Source organism: Perca flavescens, chromosome 19 (genome assembly GCF_004354835.1).
Source record: "Perca flavescens isolate YP-PL-M2 chromosome 19, PFLA_1.0, whole genome shotgun sequence".
NCBI lineage: Eukaryota > Metazoa > Chordata > Actinopteri > Perciformes > Percidae > Perca > Perca flavescens.
The window spans coordinates 19,841,994-19,862,817 of record NC_041349.1 but is presented as its reverse complement, the minus strand read 5'-3'; the positions used below and the strand labels follow the sequence as shown (position 1 = coordinate 19,862,817).

Below are 20,824 nucleotides of genomic sequence, written 5' to 3'. Positions count from 1 at the left end.
GACTTGCACTAATAACACAAAAGCTGATTAAGTTGTGTGTTGGAAAGAACTACAACACCATGGAATCAAACACAGGAAAACGTTCTAAAGCTCTGGGGGAGCTTTTCAATAAGCAGAGGTAGGTTACATGATTACCTAGAACACAATTCAGCAAATGTGAGACTTTTTAAAGCCCTGCGGCAACCCTGCAAGAGTCAACATCGTATCTATAGTCTGAGCCCCCTAGTGGTTAAAGACCATGTTTAAATAATGAGACAGAAAATCTGTATGAAAGAATCTTTAATTCTTGAATTAAGAACAAACTTTGTAATTAATGAAGGCATCTGAATAAAATAAGATGACACTCCATGATCAACCACTGATGAATAGCTAAATTAACCATAAAACCATAAACTAAGTATGCAACAAAATAATTCCTGTTGTATTATATAGGATTTACAAGGACGTTTTATATGGCAAGACATGATAAAAGGTGCAACTTGTATTAATAGATTCGAGAATAATGAAGATAATTCTGAAAATATATACACTGAATACAGGTCATTTAGATGTTTAATACTGATTACAGATCATTTAGATAAGTTTTAAAGACTGCATTGTAAAGTTCACAATGAGTACATGAGTCCTGCATCTATATGAACCTTAAAAATAAAAGATTAACTTTCCTTTTAAAGCCTGTCATACTGGATTCTGGGTCCTAATGCTAATACCATAATTTAGGAATTAAGTCTCCCATTAATTTAACCTATAATTATTTTGGCACTCGTAAATATAGGAGGAGGCTGCTGTATAAACAGTTTCTATTTAAAAATTAAACCTTAAATGAAATATGTAAATTATGAACAGATTTTCCTGTATACTGACATTTAAAATATAATATGAATGTCAACATCCAATGTATTTGTCAGGTTTTAATAATCTTGGCATCAGGAAGCTTTTGTAATTACCTATAAACATCAGCTCATATAAACAGTTTTTACCTTTGGTCAAAGTTCATCAGTAGGTCAAATCATTTTCACTTACCAATACTTAAATCCCTACTTTAAAAAAAAAAAAAAAACAACTACCAAATAAGCATTTGTTTCTGTATTTGTTGATACCAGTGATTAATCTGTACCGGACAGTCAGACCTGTTCATAAGCATCTGGTTTCCTTTCAGTAGTTGTTGCTGCCTCTGTAGTCTGGGACGTGTCTGTAAGGACGAAATGGTCTTCGGCTTCCAACTGCATTCCTCCCATCAATGTGCTCGTTTTGCCTGAAACCAAATGATGAGACGGGACTCATTTACACTCAGGTGTACAAAAAAAACAACCAACTGAAATGAATGCAGTCTTGTTTGTTAGTGAGGCTTGTTTGGGCTGATGTGAAAGCAGTCTGTCAAATCCTGGCGTGGACCAAAATGCTTGAAAAGGATAGACTCCGGTGTTTTCGTGGTGTGAATATTTTGATGCGATTTTAAACAAATACTGTGATCAGATTCACACTGCACTGAGACCCTCTTTTTGAAGCAGTCTTGGTCTGAGTTCAGTATGAAATAAGCAGCAACAAACTGTTATAAAGAGTTAATCATTACTCTGAACACAATGAAAACTAGTGGAGGTTAATTTACAGGAATAGATCGTTTGGGAAGAATTGCTTATTCACTTTCTTGCTGGAGGTTAAATAAACATTGACACCCCCTTTGTGTGATTAGCTTAGCATAAAGACTGGAGTCAAAGGGAAGCCGCTAACCTGAGCCAAAGATTTCTGACTGTGGGAATCTTGAAATGAAAAAAACAATTTCTGAGTGCTATTGGGAGGTAATTAGTAACCAACGGCCAGGCTAACAGTTGTACGTGTTGCCAGCCATCTCATTTAACTTCAGAGAAGCAAGCAAATGGCATATATACCAAAATGTCAAACTATTCCTTTAAAATCAATGTGGGATATAAAAGCACTCACCGCATATTGTCATCTTGCAGGTCATCAGCTTTGAGGGCAGATCTGGAAATGCCCATGCCCTGAGGGATCCTGTCTGGATACCTCACAGCAATCTTCATGCCGTTCAGCTCAAGGCCCTGAAGATGATCACAAAAAATTATTTCAAAAGCATGAATATCAGCAGGTTAGAGGAAAGCTGAAGATTGTCCTGGCGGAAACCTTCTCCTCGTTGTAGGAGAGGCAGCAATAATTTGTTTGTCTTGGGGACCAAATTCATAAGAGCAGGGCTAATTAAGACTAATGTAGTCGCTTGTAGCTTGGTTAAAAAAAAAGAAATGCTAGTTTCATCAGTCTTGCAGAACAAGTGATTTGGACTTTCTGACAAGAAAACATCTGGATACACCTAGTTGAAATTTTTGTTGCAAAAAGCAGCCAAATGAAAATGAATTCAGGTTTTCATTCCAATTCTGCTGCAATATCCATGAAGTGCAAGTTAAGTAGGTCAGTCTGTAGTCCTGTTGTAATTTAAGAGTTCAGGGTGTACTTACATGGAAGCGTCTGATAGCTTCATCACAATACTCTTGTTTTGTAAAGTTTACGAAGGCACATCGTTTGTAAACCAGAACCTTCACACTATGGACAACCCCAGCCCTGCAAGAGAAGACAACACTTACTATCTGACTACTAAGTTTGAACTGTAGAAATAATCAGATTTTTCATCTTAAGTTTCTCACTAAAATTAAACCAAAGCTCTCTCACTTGTTAAATGTGTTGGTTATCACAGACTCAGTTACTGGGTAAACCAGGTTTCCCACCCAAACTGGAAATAGCTCTCTGTTGAAAGAAAATGAAGGTGAAAGATGATGAGCTTGACAACCTCAGCAGAGATCCTGATTTGTCATATTTTAACAAACCATCTTCATAACACAGTTTGCTGTGTGAAAGCATTCAATTATTTTCTGCTCTTAGAATATGTTGTCTAATTTAAGGAAAAGCCTTACTAATAGCATAAATATACTGTCTGTAAAATACTTAAAACTGATCATCCAATTAACCTTAATCAATACCTGGGTGGAGGGGTTTTAAAGCAACACTAGAGAACTTTTCCCGCTTTGGTCCCCCTACAGGTTGGAAGAGGAATTGTCCATTACATTACATTATGCAAGTTTGCCAGATCGGGTAGTGGATCTGTAGTTCGAATGAACTGGACAATGTAATGGACAATTCCGCTTCCAACCTGTAGGGGGACCGAAGCGGGAAAAGTTCTCTACTTTTGCTTTAAATAGTTGTATTTAAAAAGGGAGAATTGGCCCCCTTAAAGGGTCAATTCTGTTTCAGTGTTGAGTGGAGAAGAGGAGACAGCTCGTTGCTGCTCCACATGAGTAATCGTCCCCCACATAAAAACAGCAGACGATTAATAATACAAGTATTATACAGCATTAAATCAAAGCTCATGACTGAAATATAAGACTCCATGAGCAAGAAAGTTAGCATTAATTAACAGATTTGCATTGTGTAGGTCTGTCTTTGCCAAGCATGTTCAACACACAGGTTATCCCACACAGCTGTGCACTGGACAGTGTATATTCAATTCTAAGGAAACAAATCAAAGTTTGAGATGGGACCATACTTAAAAAAAAAAAAATCATCAATGAAACAGAACACCACCGAATTATCAAACTCTACAGCAATTAGTAGCAAGTGTGTTAAGCCTTTGTTTTAAGCGATTCATAATGAAACCCCTCGACATTTCAAACACTGCAGTGTGACTGAATCGGTACTCACTGTGGTGGGCGATTGGCTTCATTGTTGATCTTCGTAGCCTGATTTGGAATGGGCTTTGGTTGACTCTGGACATTCATCATATTCTGGACTGGGCCTAAAGGTTTGTTCTGAAATGACTTTTTTGGTGCATCATTGGAGTGAGGAGGATGAGCAGGGATAGTATTGGCTGAAAGGACTGGAGACACTCCAGTCACATTTGCTAGTTGAGCTGGCTGCAGAGTGCCATTTTGAATAGCTCCTGAAAACAAAGATAAGTGTTTAAAATGGCATATTGTACAAACAGACACACATACTTTTAAGTAAGCAATACAATTTGGGAATATCATATTGCCGATAAGCTTATAAACCCTGGTAATGTGTTCTCAACTACAGTATGAGTTTAGAAGTGTACTCCACACAGGTAAACTAGAATAAAACAAGGAGACCTTCATTTCCTCTGATGCATGGAAGCAATTAAATCTAATCCTGGTTAGTAAAATCAGACAGATACCTGGTTGATGGTTTAATTTGGACAGCACCTCTAGTGCCTTATTTACTGTCCCGTGAATAATTAAAGCATTTGAGCTCTGCTCCCGAGTGAAACCATACCCCTGAAACAAAACAGAATTCCAGGTTAAAACCCCTTCAATGAATGATTATCAGTTTGCCTGCAATACTCTTCAATACTTATTGGTTTCAGTTATTTTCTCAAATTGCTTTTTTATGCAATTACTGTAAGTCTTAAATACATTTTAATAAAACTGATCTGAAAAATAAGGTGTTTTTCTTCAAAAAGCAACATCAATGTGATTACATAGAGTACAGAAATATTTAGACACCATTTCCCAGCTACCTCCCCACTGCTGACTATACACCAACACAGGTGTTAACGGCTACACACCATTAGTTGTGTTATCTGCACCCGCATCAGCTCCTGGGCAGCGTCTGCACAGGAACTGTCCAGTTTGAGAACCTCCCTGAAGGCTTGGGCAGCCTCCTCATACCTCTGAAGGAAGAAGAGGAAAAAAAAGGATGAGCTTGCACCACTCGCTACCTTAGGACTGAATCAAGCATCAGGCTCATTGAACGTCATGCTGCTGGACTAATCAGCCCAGTTATTAAGGTTTACAGCAACCACTAGTCAAAACAAGCCTGAGTAGATAACATGACCCTGTGCAGCTCAATGACTTGGAAATAATTCAATGGTGTTGCAACAGCGCTACAATCATCACAAAGTCAATCCAACCTTAAATACTGGGGGAAAACAAAACAATGTAAACACTAATAAAAAATGACTAACTTAGGGCTGGGCGATAAAATTCAGGTCAATAACGATGATTAACTTTGGACATATTTTACTCTATGGATAGATCTAACAGCCTATCACACAGCAGAAATAAACTCCATTTCATTTCAGAAGGTGGCAGTTATGCACACCAAAAGTTATTTGCCAACCGCCAAAAAACATCAATAGTAGAAGTTTTTGGCTTGCCCGTCAAAGTACACGGCCATTTCCTACGCAGAGCATTGTTTGAGCTACCGGCGTTGAAGAAAATGGAAGAAATGAGAGGGCCTGAGGGGGCATGGGCACTAAAGCAACGGTGAAAGTGAACTTGCGTTTTCCTCCAAAGCTGAGGAAATTGTTGCCAAAAAAGGTAACACGACGTCAATTAAATGGAAGTGGTTTGGATATCTCAAAAGTGACGAAGCGCAGATTAACATGGTCTGCAAAATATGCCGTCGGTCGGTGTTGACCAAGACGGGAAACAACCAATATTTTCTGTCACTTGAAAAGGTACCATTCTAGCAACCACTTAAGAGTTTGAAAATGCGGGCCCATGTTAACATTAGTCTGCCCACAAGTTTTGTCCAACGTCCTACTGGTTCTTCTGTCTGCTGTTAGCAGCGCTAGCGGGGCTGAAAAACAATCAAATCGTGCCGTCTTCTGCGACCATTGCACAAGCTTGCACAGTTAAATGTTTACATTTAGATGTTATTCAATATATTCTTTTATCACAAAATATATTCTAAACCAAGCCATGTTTGCAGTTAAATGTTACATTGTTATTCTTTTTTTATTTTTATATTTTTTATGTCAATAAAACAAAGTTTAACTAATGAACCCTCTGGTTTCTTCAGGCTTCAGTTATCAGGATACTAGGATTATAGGTCGTGATAAAGATCGATATTGATCAATATGGAAAAAATTATCATGATCATACTTTTTGCCATATCGCCCAGCCCTACTTTAACTTAGATGTAAGTCACAGCTACAAACATTGGTATTAGTGGGATCATATGTATGGGGTACAAACACTTTCATACATACCATGGTTTCACTATAGAGGAAAAAAAAAAAAAAAAAAAAAAAAGCTTCTAAGCTATAATTACTACAAAAGTGTACTTTTGTATATGTTCAATGTGAGTATAACTGCGCTAAATGCTGCTTGAAATTAGGTGCTGCTGTTGTAAAAGGGTCTGCATGCTGCATACATTTATATTATTTGTCTTCCCCCGACAAGTCCATGGCCTGGACAACAACAGTGACTTAACTGCATTTATAATGGGGCACATAATGGTGGTGCAGATTTCATTAGAGGCCATTTACCTTTAGACCTGCCAAAGCTCTGCCCTTCCTAAACAGGCCTTTAACCCAACCTGGCCACATGCTGAGAGACAACTCCGCATCAGTTAGCGCCTTCTCATATTCTTGCATCTTTTCAAAACAGAAGGAGCGATTTCCAAACAACCTGCAACCAAAATAACAGTTAAAACTTTGAATAAAAACAGTGATGGTGTAAGCAAAATAACATCATCTAATTTACATTCAAAGGAGTAAAGGGACATTTTCTTACTTAAACTCCGTAGGGTTGTACTTAATTGCATCCGTGAAATACTTCACAGCCATATTAAAGTCTCCAGCACTTGCAAACCTATTTCCAATAACTATAGGGAAAGAAAAAAAAAAAAAAAAAAAAAAAAGAGAGAGAGAGAGAGAGGGGAACTTCAGTTAAATTTAAAATCTCATGACGACTTGATTTACATATAAAAACATGTATCTACAAATCATGATCAGTCCATCCGGCTGAGTTTGTACATGAGATTGATACAACTTACCTGCAAGATCAGTACTTATTTTTAAGTTATCTACATTAGTGGGGCTGCTAGGGGCGACAGAATCCTGTTCAGACCGCAAGAGAGAAATGAGATAAGCAACCGTATCCCAAAAACAAAAAAGGCAACATCCAAGTAATATGTTCAATCTGTAGTCATTGGAATAGCAAACATCATCCGTCATCTCTGTTGAGAATCTGACTTGTATGCCAAAAAAAAAAAAACTCACCTTCTTTTCAAACTCCAGGTCTTTATTAGGTTTGTCAGGGACAGTTTTCGGGTCTTCTTTGACCAGGATCTTCTTTTTCTCCCTCCTCTCAGGCCTAGGCTTCTGCTCCAATTTACGCCTGGCTATTAGAGCAGCTTTATTCACAAAAGTACTAGTCATGTCCAGTTCCTTTAAAAAAAAATAAAATAAAAAATTAGGATTAATTAATTACGGGGTTTCAAGCTGTTAGATAAGCCGTCTGGCTGTGTATGGCGTGTGGGGGCTGCGTATGTGTGTCCTTGCTGCGCTATAGAGGTGCAGATTGTGACATGTTAATGGCCCATCCGCGCAAACAAAAGCATACAGACACTCTTGGCCATCAGACTTGGCGGTTATTGTACCCCTAAAATACCTGGGAGCTTTAGTGTTAACACTCGTATTGTAGTGAATTACAATAAAATGAGCATTTGGTACCTCAGAGTCATTCTTGGTGTCGCTATCTTCATCACTGGTTTCGTCTTCACTACTGTTACTGCTGTCTGTATCTTTTGCTGTAGCCAACTGTTTAACACGGGAAATTGTATTGTTTTTGGATTCATCATTAGCTGGTTGGCTCTCCCCCGCTTTAGATTGCTGTACATCATCTTTTCCCTGTAAAATAGAAGGGAAAAAACAACGGTTAAAGCTTGCAACTTTATATATTTGTTGGATGCTCCTATTTGCTATTTAAACATGTTGCACATGTTAATCATTACCTCTTCATTTCTTACGGGGTTCTGTTTTTCCTTCTCCAACTTCTCAAGACGTTTTCTTTCTTTCCGTTTCTGCAAAACAAGAATAATGATATAATGCAGTTCAATTTACACAATTTGATATTAACTCAGTATGAAACTTATTGGAGATTGCAGAATTTACCTGTTTCTTAAGTCGCTTCTTCTCAGCTTTTTCTTTGCTTTTTTTCACTTCTTCTAATAATCTGGCTGTTCTTTCAGAGTCCTGAAGGAGTAGCAAAAGCATTGCATTGATTTCAACCATTTGAACTTCCGCAGAATCACTTCACATCGTAAGATAATCATCTATTTGACAAAACAGACAAATAAGTGAACTTACACTCTCCTTTGCCTGAACTTCCACAGAGGATGGGCGAGGAATGTCACAAGTTGAAGTGTAGTAATGCAGTGGAGGTTGATAAACAGAGCTGGATGACCTTGTATGGTTCAGCCTTTCACTAATCCAGTCAGAGAGCATTGGGAATCCCTGGAAATTGTTGTGATCATGTGCCCAACTTTCAATTCCATAATCATCCTCGTCTGTAACATCTCGCTCATCATCGTATTCCATATTCGCTAGGAAATAGAAAGTTGCATACATTTAAATTACTGGTTTAATGCAATTCCACAAATAAAAACACTGGAAACAGATTTGTGTGTGCAGTAGATGTGTAATGTGATATCTTCTTACCAACAAGGCCAAGTCTTACTATCCTTTGAAAACCAGATCGATTCTCAAACAAATCCACAACCCTTTGCTAGACAGGAGAAATAGATGTGAATGTCAGTTCTATGAACTTTCTCACAAACATCAGATCAGCTGAAGACATTCAGCCTTAAAACATGAATTGTCCTGCATTTAAATCCCGGTAAAGTTGGTGTGTTCCCAAGGCAGTCCCCAAAGCCAGTATTGAACATGACTCAAGCACTGCATCCTTAAGTTTCACTTTCCTTGGCCCAAGGGTAGCTGACGAGTCACTAGGTCAACATCAGCCAGCTCATATCCTTGCACTGCCACAAGAGTAAACACATGGTGACACAATCTGTGTTCCAAAAGTCAAGAATAAACCTTTAAAGTAGTTGCTGTAGAGGAGTCATTAACTACGCAGTAGGTCACCAGCAGCAACGTTAGGTGTTGCACTGCTACACTATAGACACTATAAGCCTTAATAAGTGAAACAATAAAGAATGTAAACAAGTCAGGCTAATATTTTTGTTTATAACAAGACCAAGAAAGAAAGCAATCACAGTGGTACAAGATTGTTTTCCCAGCTAAACAATTGGATTTTTGAATGTAATCATATGTGAGATGCTGTGAACTATCCATAGCTTTGGGTTCTGGTGAAATATGATGGTAAACCAAGCAGTTTGACATGGAAATCCAATGTACAAGGACACACTGCAAATACCCAGGGTTTACTGATCAATATGAGCGTCAGACTCATTTGTAACGTTGAGTGCATACCAGTGACGGTAAAAAATAAATAAATAGGTGCCTACACAGGAAGTGAGTACGTGCACTGTTCAGAGTCTCCAACCCGACATTAGTCAGAAAGACTGATCAAAGTTTAGTCTGATGCATACATTACTAGCTAGCTTTCCAACTACAGGATGTACTTCGGCTGTTGCTACATTGTGGACATATCCCCACGCCGAGAGAAGTATCATATTCATGTTAGCTATATTATCGCTAATAATAACTAACATGTGGACGCTACCCGAAAGCTACGGACAGTTTAAAATGTATACTTACGACAACTCGGATGTCAGTAAACTCTGAAAGAGACAAGCAAACAATGTAATATCACGTAGAACCAGCATTAAATAAACCCAACCGTATTCAGTGGATTATCAGTATCTTATAACGTTACTAGGACGAGCGAGCTAGCTCGTTAGTTAGCCGCAAACTTCTTATAACGTTAAGAGGCAAATAGGCATTTTCTTACCCGTCTCCTCTCTAAATACGTCCATGTTTAGTAACACATGCACTCCCACAGCATCATGTACTCGTAAATTCGAGTTAATTAACGTTACACACAAAGTTGTATTAATTAAACGCTAAGTTAGCAGCCTCTAACTTTTGCAGCGTGCATTTTGTTTGCACGGCAAGCGGGGAACTGCTTATGTATCACGTGAACGGAAGTAACTCTTTTTTTTTTTTGTACGCATGCGCGCTGTAAAACATTTTGTTTTATTTGGAACCCAATTAGCTTCAGCATAACCCAAAAGCTGGGGTCCTACAAATACAAGTCATATTGAAATTTTACAGTTAACGCAATTAATAAAAAAAAAAGACATTACTCTCCGAATAAATCTATTTTAAGAGATAAGATATAAAAAAAATCACTATAGCAGACTCTCTCTAAATTGGTATTAGATATTTCAAATTTCTTTGAAGGTAATATTTCTTAAGTGATTTTTTAAAACCATCCATTCACACATTGCTCTGGACCTAACTGAACGTTGAATTGATTTGGTTTTCACTTCAGGTAAAATAAAACTACCTCCTACTGCATGCCTCATTGGATAATGATGTATCAGTACATAAAGGATAGTTTTTTATATAAAGTAAAAGGTGTTTTGTTTGTTATAATTTTATTTCATGTGAATAGCGCTTTACTGGTTTCTTACCTTTTTGCATGTCTCTCATGCTGGTGTAATATTTAAATTTCCTTTATAGGGATCAATAAAGTCTTATATGGTATATCATGTTGCATCCTGCACACATGGGGTGGAAACACCTTTTCTCACTCAACTGCTTTACTATATCTGATCAAATTTAACATAAAGTGACACTGACAATTTACGATTATATTATTCTTTAATGCATCACTCAGTAAATTGTTAGTACCCACATCACTTTTTGGTAAACAACAACCAGTTATTTTAAACAACCGCCAGTGAAACCATTAACAGAAATATGAAAATATGATCAATATCTTCATTTAGAGGGAAACAGTTGAGTGTGGAATGTCACTGGAAACCTTTTCATTTGTACCCCCTTATATTGGTTTCTTTCTATATTTCTTGCACGACAACAATCCTTGCACAGTAAAACGGATGTCTCTAATTTTCTCCACTTAAACAGCAAAATAACCATTTCAAAATATGTCAATCAGTACATGAAGTACAGGGAATGCCACATCTAGTGAATCAAACATAATTCACTAGTCAGAAAATTTTTTGTTGATACAAACTAAATATCAAACAATTTGATAGCAAGTACCCTTGATTAGGTCATGGTTGCTCGTAAGCACAGTCCAAGTACGTGTAGATTTCTCAATTTAATGATAACTTTAATGTAAAAGAAACATTCTGAGGAGCTTTTCAAGTCTTACAAAGGCATTGCAAGTATTACAAATGTTATAATTATTTCATCTCTGAGACAAACAATGCAATTACATAAAACTTGTGCATTCAGTAATTAAAAACTATAATCACTTTGATATCACGGGCCCACGGCCACCTCATACAAGGCAACGTCATACAAAATAATAAAAATGCGTCACATTACAAGGCTTTGATCCAGCTAAAGTGCTAGCTTCCTTTCACTGTAACTTGCGAAGCAGCTATCTTTAGTCAAGTCATAAGAAATAACCTGGCCTTATCTCTTCGTCCTAGAGTTTAAATGTCAAGCCTGAGTCACAAACTCCCAAAGGCTCATTAGTTACCACATTTTAAAGTAAGTAACAACAACAAAAAGCCTTCATTATAATCAGGATTGTAGTTTTTGAGAATAAAAGCAGGAAACTGCCATCAGTCTCTCCTGTGGGACTCTTCACTTGTTATTCTATAGTCCTTCCGTGGCGTACAGAAAAAGCAATGAGTCTGTGGTAAACGGAGCTGAGGAGGATGATGGCCCCTACCACTATACCACAGATGAAGCTGAAAGCCCAGCGGGGTCCCAGGATGGTATAGGCCTGGGAGACAAAGATTGGGCCCAATGTCCGCGCCCCACTCCCGGAGGCTGTCAACCAGCCCATGTACACACCCTGCAGAAAGTAACAGTAAACATCCACACTTTGGGTTCTCAAAAGATGCATGATTTTAATATAGTCATTTTTATTAAGTTACAAAGTAAAACAACATTTTGAGAAATGTGTCGGCACATTGAAAGTGGTTTAAAGCACTCTAATCATTTCAAATGTTTCAGTTAAACCAACACTTCCATTACCCAGTGGTCTTACCTGAGGTTTGGGTCCGAGGATTTTGGAATACAGCGTGTAGGACATCACGTTGCAGGCTGGGTATCCCACCCCGATGAGAATGTCGGACGAGATGTACTGGGCCAGATGGATGGCAGGAGTATACTGGCACCAGGTCTGTTCATACGGACAGCCTGTTGGCTCCAATGAGTTGTTGGAGGCAATTGTGGCTTTAGATGTCCAACTGACTAAAGAGTTGTTTTTGAGGTCTGTAATTAAAAAAAACAAAAGCAGGACCTGAACAATGTATTTTTGCAGCCCCAATAATTAGCACCCTTGCACACCAATATACTAATGCCCCCACACTAGGACATTTCAAATGTTGTTAAGCCAAGAGGCCAAAAGAGTATTATTTAAATTTAAAACAAAGCAGACAGAGCCAAAATCATTTGATCTGCATAATAAATTACTCAACAGAGGAAACAGAACGAATCTGTGCCATTAAAGCAGTGCATACCTGCCCACTGGATTTTAGGGTAATGATTTCCCCATGGAAGCAGAATAAAGAAGCCACAGAATATAATAACCAAGCCTGCTAGCAGCACAGGACGATCCCCGACCCTGAAAGGAAATAATTAATTTGGTTAATCAAGAAGAATGTTTGATGCTGAAATTTAGTTTTATCTAATCCATACATTGATGAGGGAGGGTACCTTTGAGAGGCCACTTTTACAACTAGAAACACCAATATGGATTCAAATCCAATAGAGCAGATGATGATGCCATTGTATAACACAGCTTCTTTCCTTGTCCAAGCAAACATGTCCATAGACAAAGGGGTAGCAATTCTGAAAAATTTACAAAAATATACAGTCAGAGTTTGAAAACCTTATACAACAGAGAATAAAGAGGCAGGCGTAAAGTAGCAATATGTGTCTTTGTTATATTCTAATTTGACTGAAATGAAACACATACGTCTCAAAGACAGCAAAGATGAACATGACGATGAAGAAAAGGACGTTGGAAATCAGGACTGCTACCTGATCAATGGTCTCCTCAGTTTCTTCACTAATGTCATCTCTTTCTACAGGAAAGGGAAGATGATAATAAAGGCTTAAAATTGACTTTCTTATCTTGACTCTATATTTGTTAAGAGGTATTAATAGCATAGGCCTGGACTAGGGCTGCCTTGTGTCATGATCTCTTTCCTGGTAATGTCACAAACTGTCCACTACCCTTATTATCACTTCTGTAGATCACTTAACTAGGCCTCAGCTGACAAACTCTTCTTTGTTTGTACCCTATATCACAACATTAATTAAAATTTGGTTAAAAAAAAAAAAAAAAAAAGGATGTAGGACAAGAAATACCTTCCGATGTGTAGTTAATGGCTCGAATTTGTCTTCCGTGGTCATCAACACAGTGCTCTCTGTCGACAAGAATCCCAACAGACATCTTAGCCAATCAGCAAATTAGCATTAAGAAACATAATACTGTACACAAACTGAAGCATAGCAAAACGGAGTAAAGAGTATGAGGATCTTCATTTGATGTGCTCAAATTCCAAAATCTACAGAAAAACAAGGAGACTATATATTGATGAATCCAGTGATAAAATGGATTCAATGAAATGCAATGGTTCTGACACAGGTCGTTAAACAAGAAAGAACGGGAGGTATGACAGGTCTGACATAGATTTGTCGGGCTATGTAGGATGCAAACATAAACATATATACGATATAATCATAGACAACTTGAATTTCCAAGAGAGGCCAAAAAAAGAAAAATAATATGAAAAGATAAGCGAGCCGACGGCGCAGTGTGGGTAACGTGACAATAGTGTACACAGTCATATTACACCTTCTCCGTGAACCATCACCTTATCGTGGTGGAGAGGTTTGTGTGTCTCTGTGAACCTGAGGGCTGTGTTGTCTGGAGCTTTGTGCTCCTGGTAGGGTCTCCCAAGGCAAAGTGGTCTCAGGTGAGGGGCCAGACAAAGAATGGTTCAAAAACCCCAATGAAGAAGCAAGGTAGAGATGGAGTGACCCTGCCCGGAGGAGCCCGGGCCCCCGCCTGGAGCCAGGCCCAGACGGCGGGGCTCGCCGGGCGAGCGCCTGGTGGCGGGTTTGCCACGGAGCCCGGCCGGGCACAGCCCGAACAAGCTACGTGGCTCCCATCTCTCCAGCCCATGGGCCCACCACCTGTGGGAGGAACCGTTGGGGTCGGGTGCGATGCCACATGGGTGGCAGTGAAGGTCAGGGGCCTCGACGGACCAGACCCGGGCGGCAGACGCTGGCTCTGGGGACGTGAACGTCACCTCTCTGTGGGGAAGGAGCCGGAACTGGTGCGGGAGGTGGAGCGCTACCGGTTAGATCTGGTGGGGCTTACCTCTACGCACAGTCTCGGTTCTGGAACCATACTCCTGGATAGGGGTTGGACTCTTTTCTTCTCCGGAGTTGCCAGGGTGTGAGGCGCCGGGCGGGTGTGGGGATACTCACAAGCCCCGGCTGGCGCCGCTGTGTTGGAGTTTACCCGGTGGACGAGAGGGTCGCCTCCCCACGCCCTGCGGGTTGTGGGGGAAAACTCTGACTGTTGTTTGTGCATATGCACCAAACAGGAGTTCGGAGTATTCGGCCGTCTTGGAGACCTTGACTGGAGTCCTGCATGGGGCTCCAGTGGGGACTCCATTGTTCTGCTGGGGGACTTCAACGCACACGTGGGCAATGATGGAGACACCTGGAGGCGTGATTGGGAGGAACGGCCTCCCTGATCTAAACCAGAGTGGTTGTTTGTTGTTGGACTTCTGTGCTAGTCATGGATTGTCTATAACGAACACCATGTTCGAACATAGGGATGCTCATAAGTGTACCTGGTACCAGAGCACCCTAGGCCGAAGGTCAATGATCGATTTCATAATCGTTTCATCTGATCTGAGGCCGTATGTTTTGGACACTCGGGTGAAGAGAGGGGCAGAGCTGTCAACCGATCACCATCTGGTGGTGAGTTGGGTCAGGGGGGTGGGGAAGACTCTGGACAGACCTGGTAAGCCCAAACGTGTAGTGCGGGTAAATTGGGAACGCGTCTGGAGGAGGCCCCTGTCCGACAGACTTTCAACTCACACCTCCGGGCGGAGCTTTTTCGTGCATCCCTGTGGAGGCTGGGGGCATTGAACCCGAGTGGACAATGTTCAAAGTTTCCATTGCTGAAGCTGCGGCGAGGAGCTGTGGTCTTAGGATCTTAGGTGCCTCAAGGGGCGGTAACCCACGAACACCGTGGTGGACACCAGTGGTCAGGGAAGCCGTCCGACTGAAGAAGGAGTCCTTCCGGGATATGTTATCTCGGAGGACCCGGAGGCAGTTGCAGGGTACCGAAGGGCCCGAAGGGCTGCAGCCTCTGCCGTGAAAGAGGCAAAGCAGCGGGTGTGGGAGAAGTTTGGAGAAGACATGGAGAAGGACTTTCGGTCGGCACCAAAGTGTTTCTGGAAAACTGTTCGCCACCTCAGGAGGGGGAAGCGGGGAACCATCCAAGCTGTGTACAGTAAGGATGGGACACTGTTGACCTCCACTGAGGAGGTAATAGGGCGGTGGAGGGAGCACTTTGAGGAACTCCTGAATCCGACTAATACGCCCTCTATGTTAGAGGCAGAGCTGGAGGATAACGGGGGATTGTCGTCGATTTCACAGGCGGAAGTCACTGATGTAGTCAAACAACTACACAGTGGCAAAGCCCCGGGGATTGATGAGATCCGTCCAGAAATGCTCAAGGCTCTGGGTGTGGAGGGGTTGTCCTGGTTGACACGCCTCTTCAACATTGCGTGGAAGTCTGGGACGGTGCCAAAGGAGTCGCAGACTGGGGTGGTGGTTCCTCTTTTTAAAAAGGGGGACCAGAGGGTGTGTGCCAATTATAGGGGTATCACACTTCTCAGCCTCCCTGGTAAAGTCTACTCCAAGGTGCTGGAAAGGAGGGTTCGGCCGATAGTCGAACCTCGGGTTGAGGAGGAACAATGCGGATTCCGTCCTGGTCGTGGAACAACGGACCAGCTCTTCTCTCGCAAGGATCCTGGAGGGAGCCTGGGAGTATGCCCAACCGGTCTACATGTGTTTTGTGGATTTGGAGAAGGCGTATGACCGGGTCCCCGGGAGATACTGTGGGAGGTGCTGCGGGAGTATGGGGTGAGGGGGTCTCTACCAGGGCCATCCAATCTCTGTATGACCAAAGTGAGAGCTGTGTCCGGGTTCTCGGTAGTAAGTCGGACTCGTTTCAGGTGAGGGTTGGCCTCCGCCAGGGCTGCGCTTTGTCACCAATCCTGTTTGTAATATTTATGGACAGGATATCGAGGCGTAGTCGGGGTGGGGAGGGGTTGCAGTTTGGTGGGCTGGGGATCTCATCGCTGCTCTTTGCAGATGATGTGGTCCTGATGGCATCATCGGCCCTGCGACCTTCAGCACTCACTGGATCGGTTCGCAACCGAGTGTGAAGCGGTTGGGATGAGGATCAGCACCTCTAAATCGGAGGCCATGGTTCTCAGCAGGAAACCGATGGAATGCCTTCTCCAGGTAGGGAATGAGTCCTTACCCCAAGTGAAGGAGTTCAAGTACCTTGGGGTTTTGTTCGCGAGTGAGGGGACAATGGAGCGGGAGATTGGTCGGAGAATCGGCGCAGCAGGTGCGGTATTGCATTCAATCTATCGCACCGTTGTGATTTAAAAGAGAGCTGAGCCAGAAGGCAAAGCTCTCGATCTACCGGTCAGGTTTTCGTTCCTACCCTCACCTATGGTCATGAAGGCTGGGTCATGACCGAAAGAACGAGATCCAGGGTACAAGCGGCGAAATGGGTTTCCTCAGGAGGGTGGAGTCTCCCTTAGAGATGGGGTGAGAAGCTCAGTCATCCGTGAGGAGCTCTGCTCCTTTGCGTCGAAAGGAGCCAGTTGAGGTGGTTCGGGCATCTGGTAAGGATGCCCCCTGGGCGCCTCCCTAGGGAGGTGTTCCAGGCACGTCCAGCTGGGAGGAGGCCTCGGGGAAGACCCAGGACTAGGTGGAGGGATTATATCTCCAACCTGGCCTGGGAACGCCTCGGGATCCCCCAGTCGGAGCTGGTTAATGTTGCTCGGGAAAGGGAAGTTTGGGGTCCCCTGCTGGAGCTGCTCCCCCCGCGACCCGACACCGGATAAGCGGACGAAGATGGATGGATGGATGGATGGATGGAGTCATATTACACACGACGTTGTCGGCTCGCTTATGTTTTCATTTTATTATTTTTTTGTCTTTTCTTTTGTTTTCAGTAAGCTCTTTTATTTTTCAATAGGCTTGGTTGGGGACGTTGTCTCTAAAGCTTCTTTTTGTGTGAATGCTCTATCCCACTCTGTTTATTACAACTCTGAATTTTCACAATTTGTTTATCTCCTTCAACAATATACATGCAGGGAAGGCCTCACCTCAGCACCAAAACAACCAGCAGGATGTTGATGAGACCAAAAGCTGCAGCCAGTAAAGCAGGGGCAGTGTACATGTTGAGCTGCAGGTCTATGACCTTTACCGTGACACCATGCTCACCAATGAATGATAGGCATGCCTGCAGAGCTAACATAAACAAAGATATGCAAATGTTAAAACAAACAAGCAAACAACTTTTTACTTGTTGTTTTTTCCCCATCATACACTACCCTGGTAATATCCGCTCTCTATTCTGGCCTGGTTTACATAATATGAAAAAAATACAGCCATCTTTACCTGGTCCTAGGATAAAACCCAGAGCCTGACATGCACTCATGTTTGCCATGGCACTGGTCCTCTCCTTCAGAGATGTAGCTCCAGCCACATATGACCTCACCACAGCAACATTACCTGCCATAAAATGACCAACGCTTATGTTAGGAGTTAGCTGTGTGACATGGATCCATCGTTACATGGTAGAACAGAGATTTTATGTACAGTTATGAGCAAATCAAATGCCATGGCATTAAATGATAAGAAAAGTTATTCACAGGCAGGTATGTGGACATTTCAAAAATAAATTATGAGAAACATATTTAGGCCTTGACAAATCACCTGCTCCAAAGCCCACAAAGGCTCTGGACATGAGAATGTGGAACTTGTTATTGGTTCTGGGCAGGTATGCGTAGGCGTAGTAGATATTGGCTGACATGTTGATGACGATAGAACACACCAGTGGCTCCCTGCGTGGCCGGTAGTTGGACCAAAGGCCAAAAATGGGCGATGCCAACATCTGACCGAGACTGTAGGCTGCCACCACCCATCCCAAGAAGCTGGCATTGGCACTATCATCAATCTATCAGGAACATAATCAAAAGCCAAACATAACTAACTAGAATGTGACCTTATATTTAGATTTGCTTTCTACTCAGTGACTAGTACACAGGTCAAGTGCTAGCCTGGCATCGCCAGACTAATTCACAAATGCATATTAGTATTTGCCAGAGCTTTATTTGTATTAATAACATAAGCAGATCAGTCAACAGTCATTACAAAGAAAATGGTAAGCCATACCATACCTTTTGCAAATAGGGCCACAGTGATGTGATAACAATAGTGAAGCCTAAAGGGCACATAAAACACAGATAATTCACCCGCTGTCAAAGAGCCTAAACATTGTGTTATGAATCATATCATATTAAACACAAGGCAAAACACAGATCATAGTCACAGTGACGGTACTTATTGCATATAAGCTACTAAACTTTTGGGGTATTTTGTAAAGCTGGTTAAAACAAAAAATGTTGTTATGTATGCATCTCTGACTAGATGGATGTATCATTGATAACCCTTGTGTTGACTTTGGGTCAAACTGACCCGTTTTCAATTTTTGTTTTATATCACAAAATATGGGACGTAGAAATAAGCACTGAAAATGTGTAGAAGAAAAATGTAACAATTTAAAACGTTGGAAAAAGCAAAAACAAACTGTGAACAAAAGGTGTCAAAAACGTTGAAAAACTTTTTTCAAGGATTAATACTTAGAACTTCAAGAAAAAGATGGACAATGTTCCCCATTGGAGGATTTTGTCTTTTGGTCCATTTTTACAGAGATGTCTATGTATTTTTAAGTTACACAACAGCACTATTGGCACTGATTCAGTCTCTCCATCAAAAGACAGGGCAGTTACAAGACAGTTTCTTTAAAAGGTCCCATGGCATGAAAATGTCACTTTATGAGTTTTTTTAACATTAATATGAGTTCCCCCAGCCTGCCTATGGTCCCCCAGTGGCTAGAAATGGCGATAGGTGTAAACCGAGCCCTGGGTATCCTGCTCTGCCTTTGAGAAAATGAAAGCTCAGATGGGCCGATCTGGAATCTTCCCCTTATGAGGTCATAAGGAGCAAGGTTACCTCCCCTTTCTCTGCTTTGCCCGCCCAGAGAATTTGTCCCACCCATGAGAGAGAGACATCATGGCTTTCAAACGAGTAAAGTGGCAGTTGGTCAAGGCCACACCCCTCTCTCCTCCTCAATAGCTACAGACACAGAAATGGCACACACTAAGGAAAGCTCATTGTGGGACTGCCTCTAGAGGCTGTAATTCTGTACCAAGGCTTAATTTTGGGAAAGAGACTTCAGATACAGTATTAGGGGACCACTAAGGTCTATATAAAAGAATCCAAAGAGCACCATGTCATGGGACCTTTAATCATTATTCACCATCTTTGCATGGAAGAGACCATTTTTCCATTTGTACACAACTTATTGAACCCCTAGTGAAGTGTCTCCGCAATGACCTTCCTACATTAAACAAGTTCAAAGGTCCCAAATCCCTGTCACTCTCGGGCATCCTCACCTACACTGCTGAGAAACATAGTGAAGTACATGACCCGGATGGACCTCCACCGAGACTTGTAATCTTCATCCCGAGAGTCATCACTGTACACAAGATGACAAGACAGGACAGGGGATTTGAGATCATTGATATTAGGCTCGTAAGCATAACAGGCCAAAAAACAACAAAACAACTGCCCCAAGTGGTTTACGTAATAACGTTACACGGCTCGCATATAACGTTAGTACACAGGGTTAGTACAGCAATACTAGTGCTTCTACTAGCCTGTTTGGTAAACAAAGGTAACATTGGCTAATGTGTCAAGTCAATGGCCCTTGAACTATATTCACCTGCATGCATCATCCCTGAGCAATGGAGTGGTATCGTCAGAGTCAGCTAATTGAGACATGTATGCCAAAACCCGCAACCCCACGAAATGATGACGGTGCCCTGGACTTTGGAGATGCAAAACAGCGATGCTAAGTCGTCATGTAGCCGAGGGTCCGTGAACTCCACTGCTAACGTACAACCAGGCGTACAGCCAAATATAATTGTCTCGCTACAACTCTTCCGAAAAGCTCCGGAAAACTAGCTATAGTATCAGCCGATGTTAGCAACTCAAACTAAAATTGCGCATTCTTAGCCTAACTAATACCACACATAATGTGAAGTGAAGTTGTTTCCAACCGCCGGTGAAGTGAATAAACGAAAGTACGCCACACACAAGCTTACAAAACTGGACTTGACAGACAGCTAGTTAAGTGTTAACATCCGGGAACCCAAGGAAAAGCAATCGATTCTGGATTCTAGATTCAGAGCAGCAGTCAGAGGAGAGGAAGAGCAGCGTCTGAAAGGAGAGATACTTCTCTCTTTAACATACTTGTAAATAATAAATAATGGCATATGTTATGTTATGTTATTTGCAGTGTACAATACATGTATTGCACCAGATATCACAATGCTAATAATTCCCATCTGTGCATGTAGGCTATACGTGCACATCTAAAAAAAAATATTTCCACACTAATGTACACCGGACAGACCAGTGTGCAGGCTAATAGTCTACATTCAGAGAGGCATTATCAGACCTGAATGTCATTACAATTTTAATATTAGTTTTAAAAGGGCTAAAACT

General features: G+C 41.6%; 2 protein-coding genes across 3 annotated transcripts; both read right to left on the bottom strand.

Moving 5' to 3' along the window:
- Positions 1-262: 262 nt before the first annotated feature.
- On the bottom strand, positions 263-9,894 carry LOC114545587 (uncharacterized). 2 transcript variants are annotated; one of them, XM_028563969.1, is made up of 18 exons: positions 9,723-9,894; positions 9,530-9,552; positions 8,468-8,534; positions 8,117-8,352; positions 7,922-8,002; positions 7,762-7,830; positions 7,481-7,657; positions 7,028-7,195; positions 6,802-6,865; positions 6,540-6,630; positions 6,293-6,434; positions 4,586-4,690; positions 4,196-4,295; positions 3,706-3,943; positions 2,680-2,754; positions 2,469-2,571; positions 1,942-2,057; positions 263-1,255 (listed from the first exon to the last, which is right to left on the bottom strand). In XM_028563969.1, the coding sequence occupies exons 1-18, from the start codon at positions 9,745-9,747 to the stop codon at positions 1,156-1,158; spliced, it is 1,980 nt and encodes a 659-aa protein (XP_028419770.1). In that variant the 5' UTR covers positions 9,748-9,894; the 3' UTR covers positions 263-1,155. The 2 variants fall into 2 exon arrangements, with proteins under 2 accessions (XP_028419770.1, XP_028419771.1); XM_028563970.1 differs by having other exon boundaries at positions 7,777-7,830.
- Positions 9,895-10,578: 684 nt separating this feature from the next.
- Positions 10,579-20,503, bottom strand: mfsd8 (major facilitator superfamily domain containing 8). The gene is made up of 12 exons (XM_028564037.1): positions 20,040-20,503; positions 19,711-19,793; positions 18,433-18,476; positions 17,969-18,209; positions 17,651-17,764; positions 17,356-17,500; positions 13,292-13,350; positions 12,897-13,005; positions 12,635-12,769; positions 12,439-12,542; positions 11,964-12,190; positions 10,579-11,768 (listed from the first exon to the last, which is right to left on the bottom strand). The coding sequence occupies exons 1-12, from the start codon at positions 20,096-20,098 to the stop codon at positions 11,562-11,564; spliced, it is 1,527 nt and encodes a 508-aa protein (XP_028419838.1). The 5' UTR covers positions 20,099-20,503; the 3' UTR covers positions 10,579-11,561.
- Between the last annotated feature and the right edge of the window lie 321 nt (positions 20,504-20,824).

Excerpts from the sequence above, each read along its gene's own strand:
- LOC114545587 (XM_028563969.1), bottom strand. The coding sequence starts at position 9,747 with ATGGACGTATTTAGAGAGGAGACGG. Across the intron at positions 6,866-7,027 it reads ACCTGGAGTTTGAAAAGAAG|GATTCTGTCGCCCCTAGCAG; the intron begins GTGAGTTTTTTT and ends CGGTCTGAACAG. Across the intron at positions 2,572-2,679 it reads ATAACCAACACATTTAACAA|GGCTGGGGTTGTCCATAGTG; the intron begins GTGAGAGAGCTT and ends CTTCTCTTGCAG.
- mfsd8 (XM_028564037.1), bottom strand. The coding sequence starts at position 20,098 with ATGTCTCAATTAGCTGACTCTGACGATACCACTCCATTGCTCAGGGAT. Across the intron at positions 13,351-17,355 it reads CTGGTTGTTTTGGTGCTGAG|AGAGCACTGTGTTGATGACC; the intron begins GTGAGGCCTTCC and ends TCTTGTCGACAG. Across the intron at positions 12,543-12,634 it reads GTAAAAGTGGCCTCTCAAAG|GGTCGGGGATCGTCCTGTGC; the intron begins GTACCCTCCCTC and ends ATTTCCTTTCAG.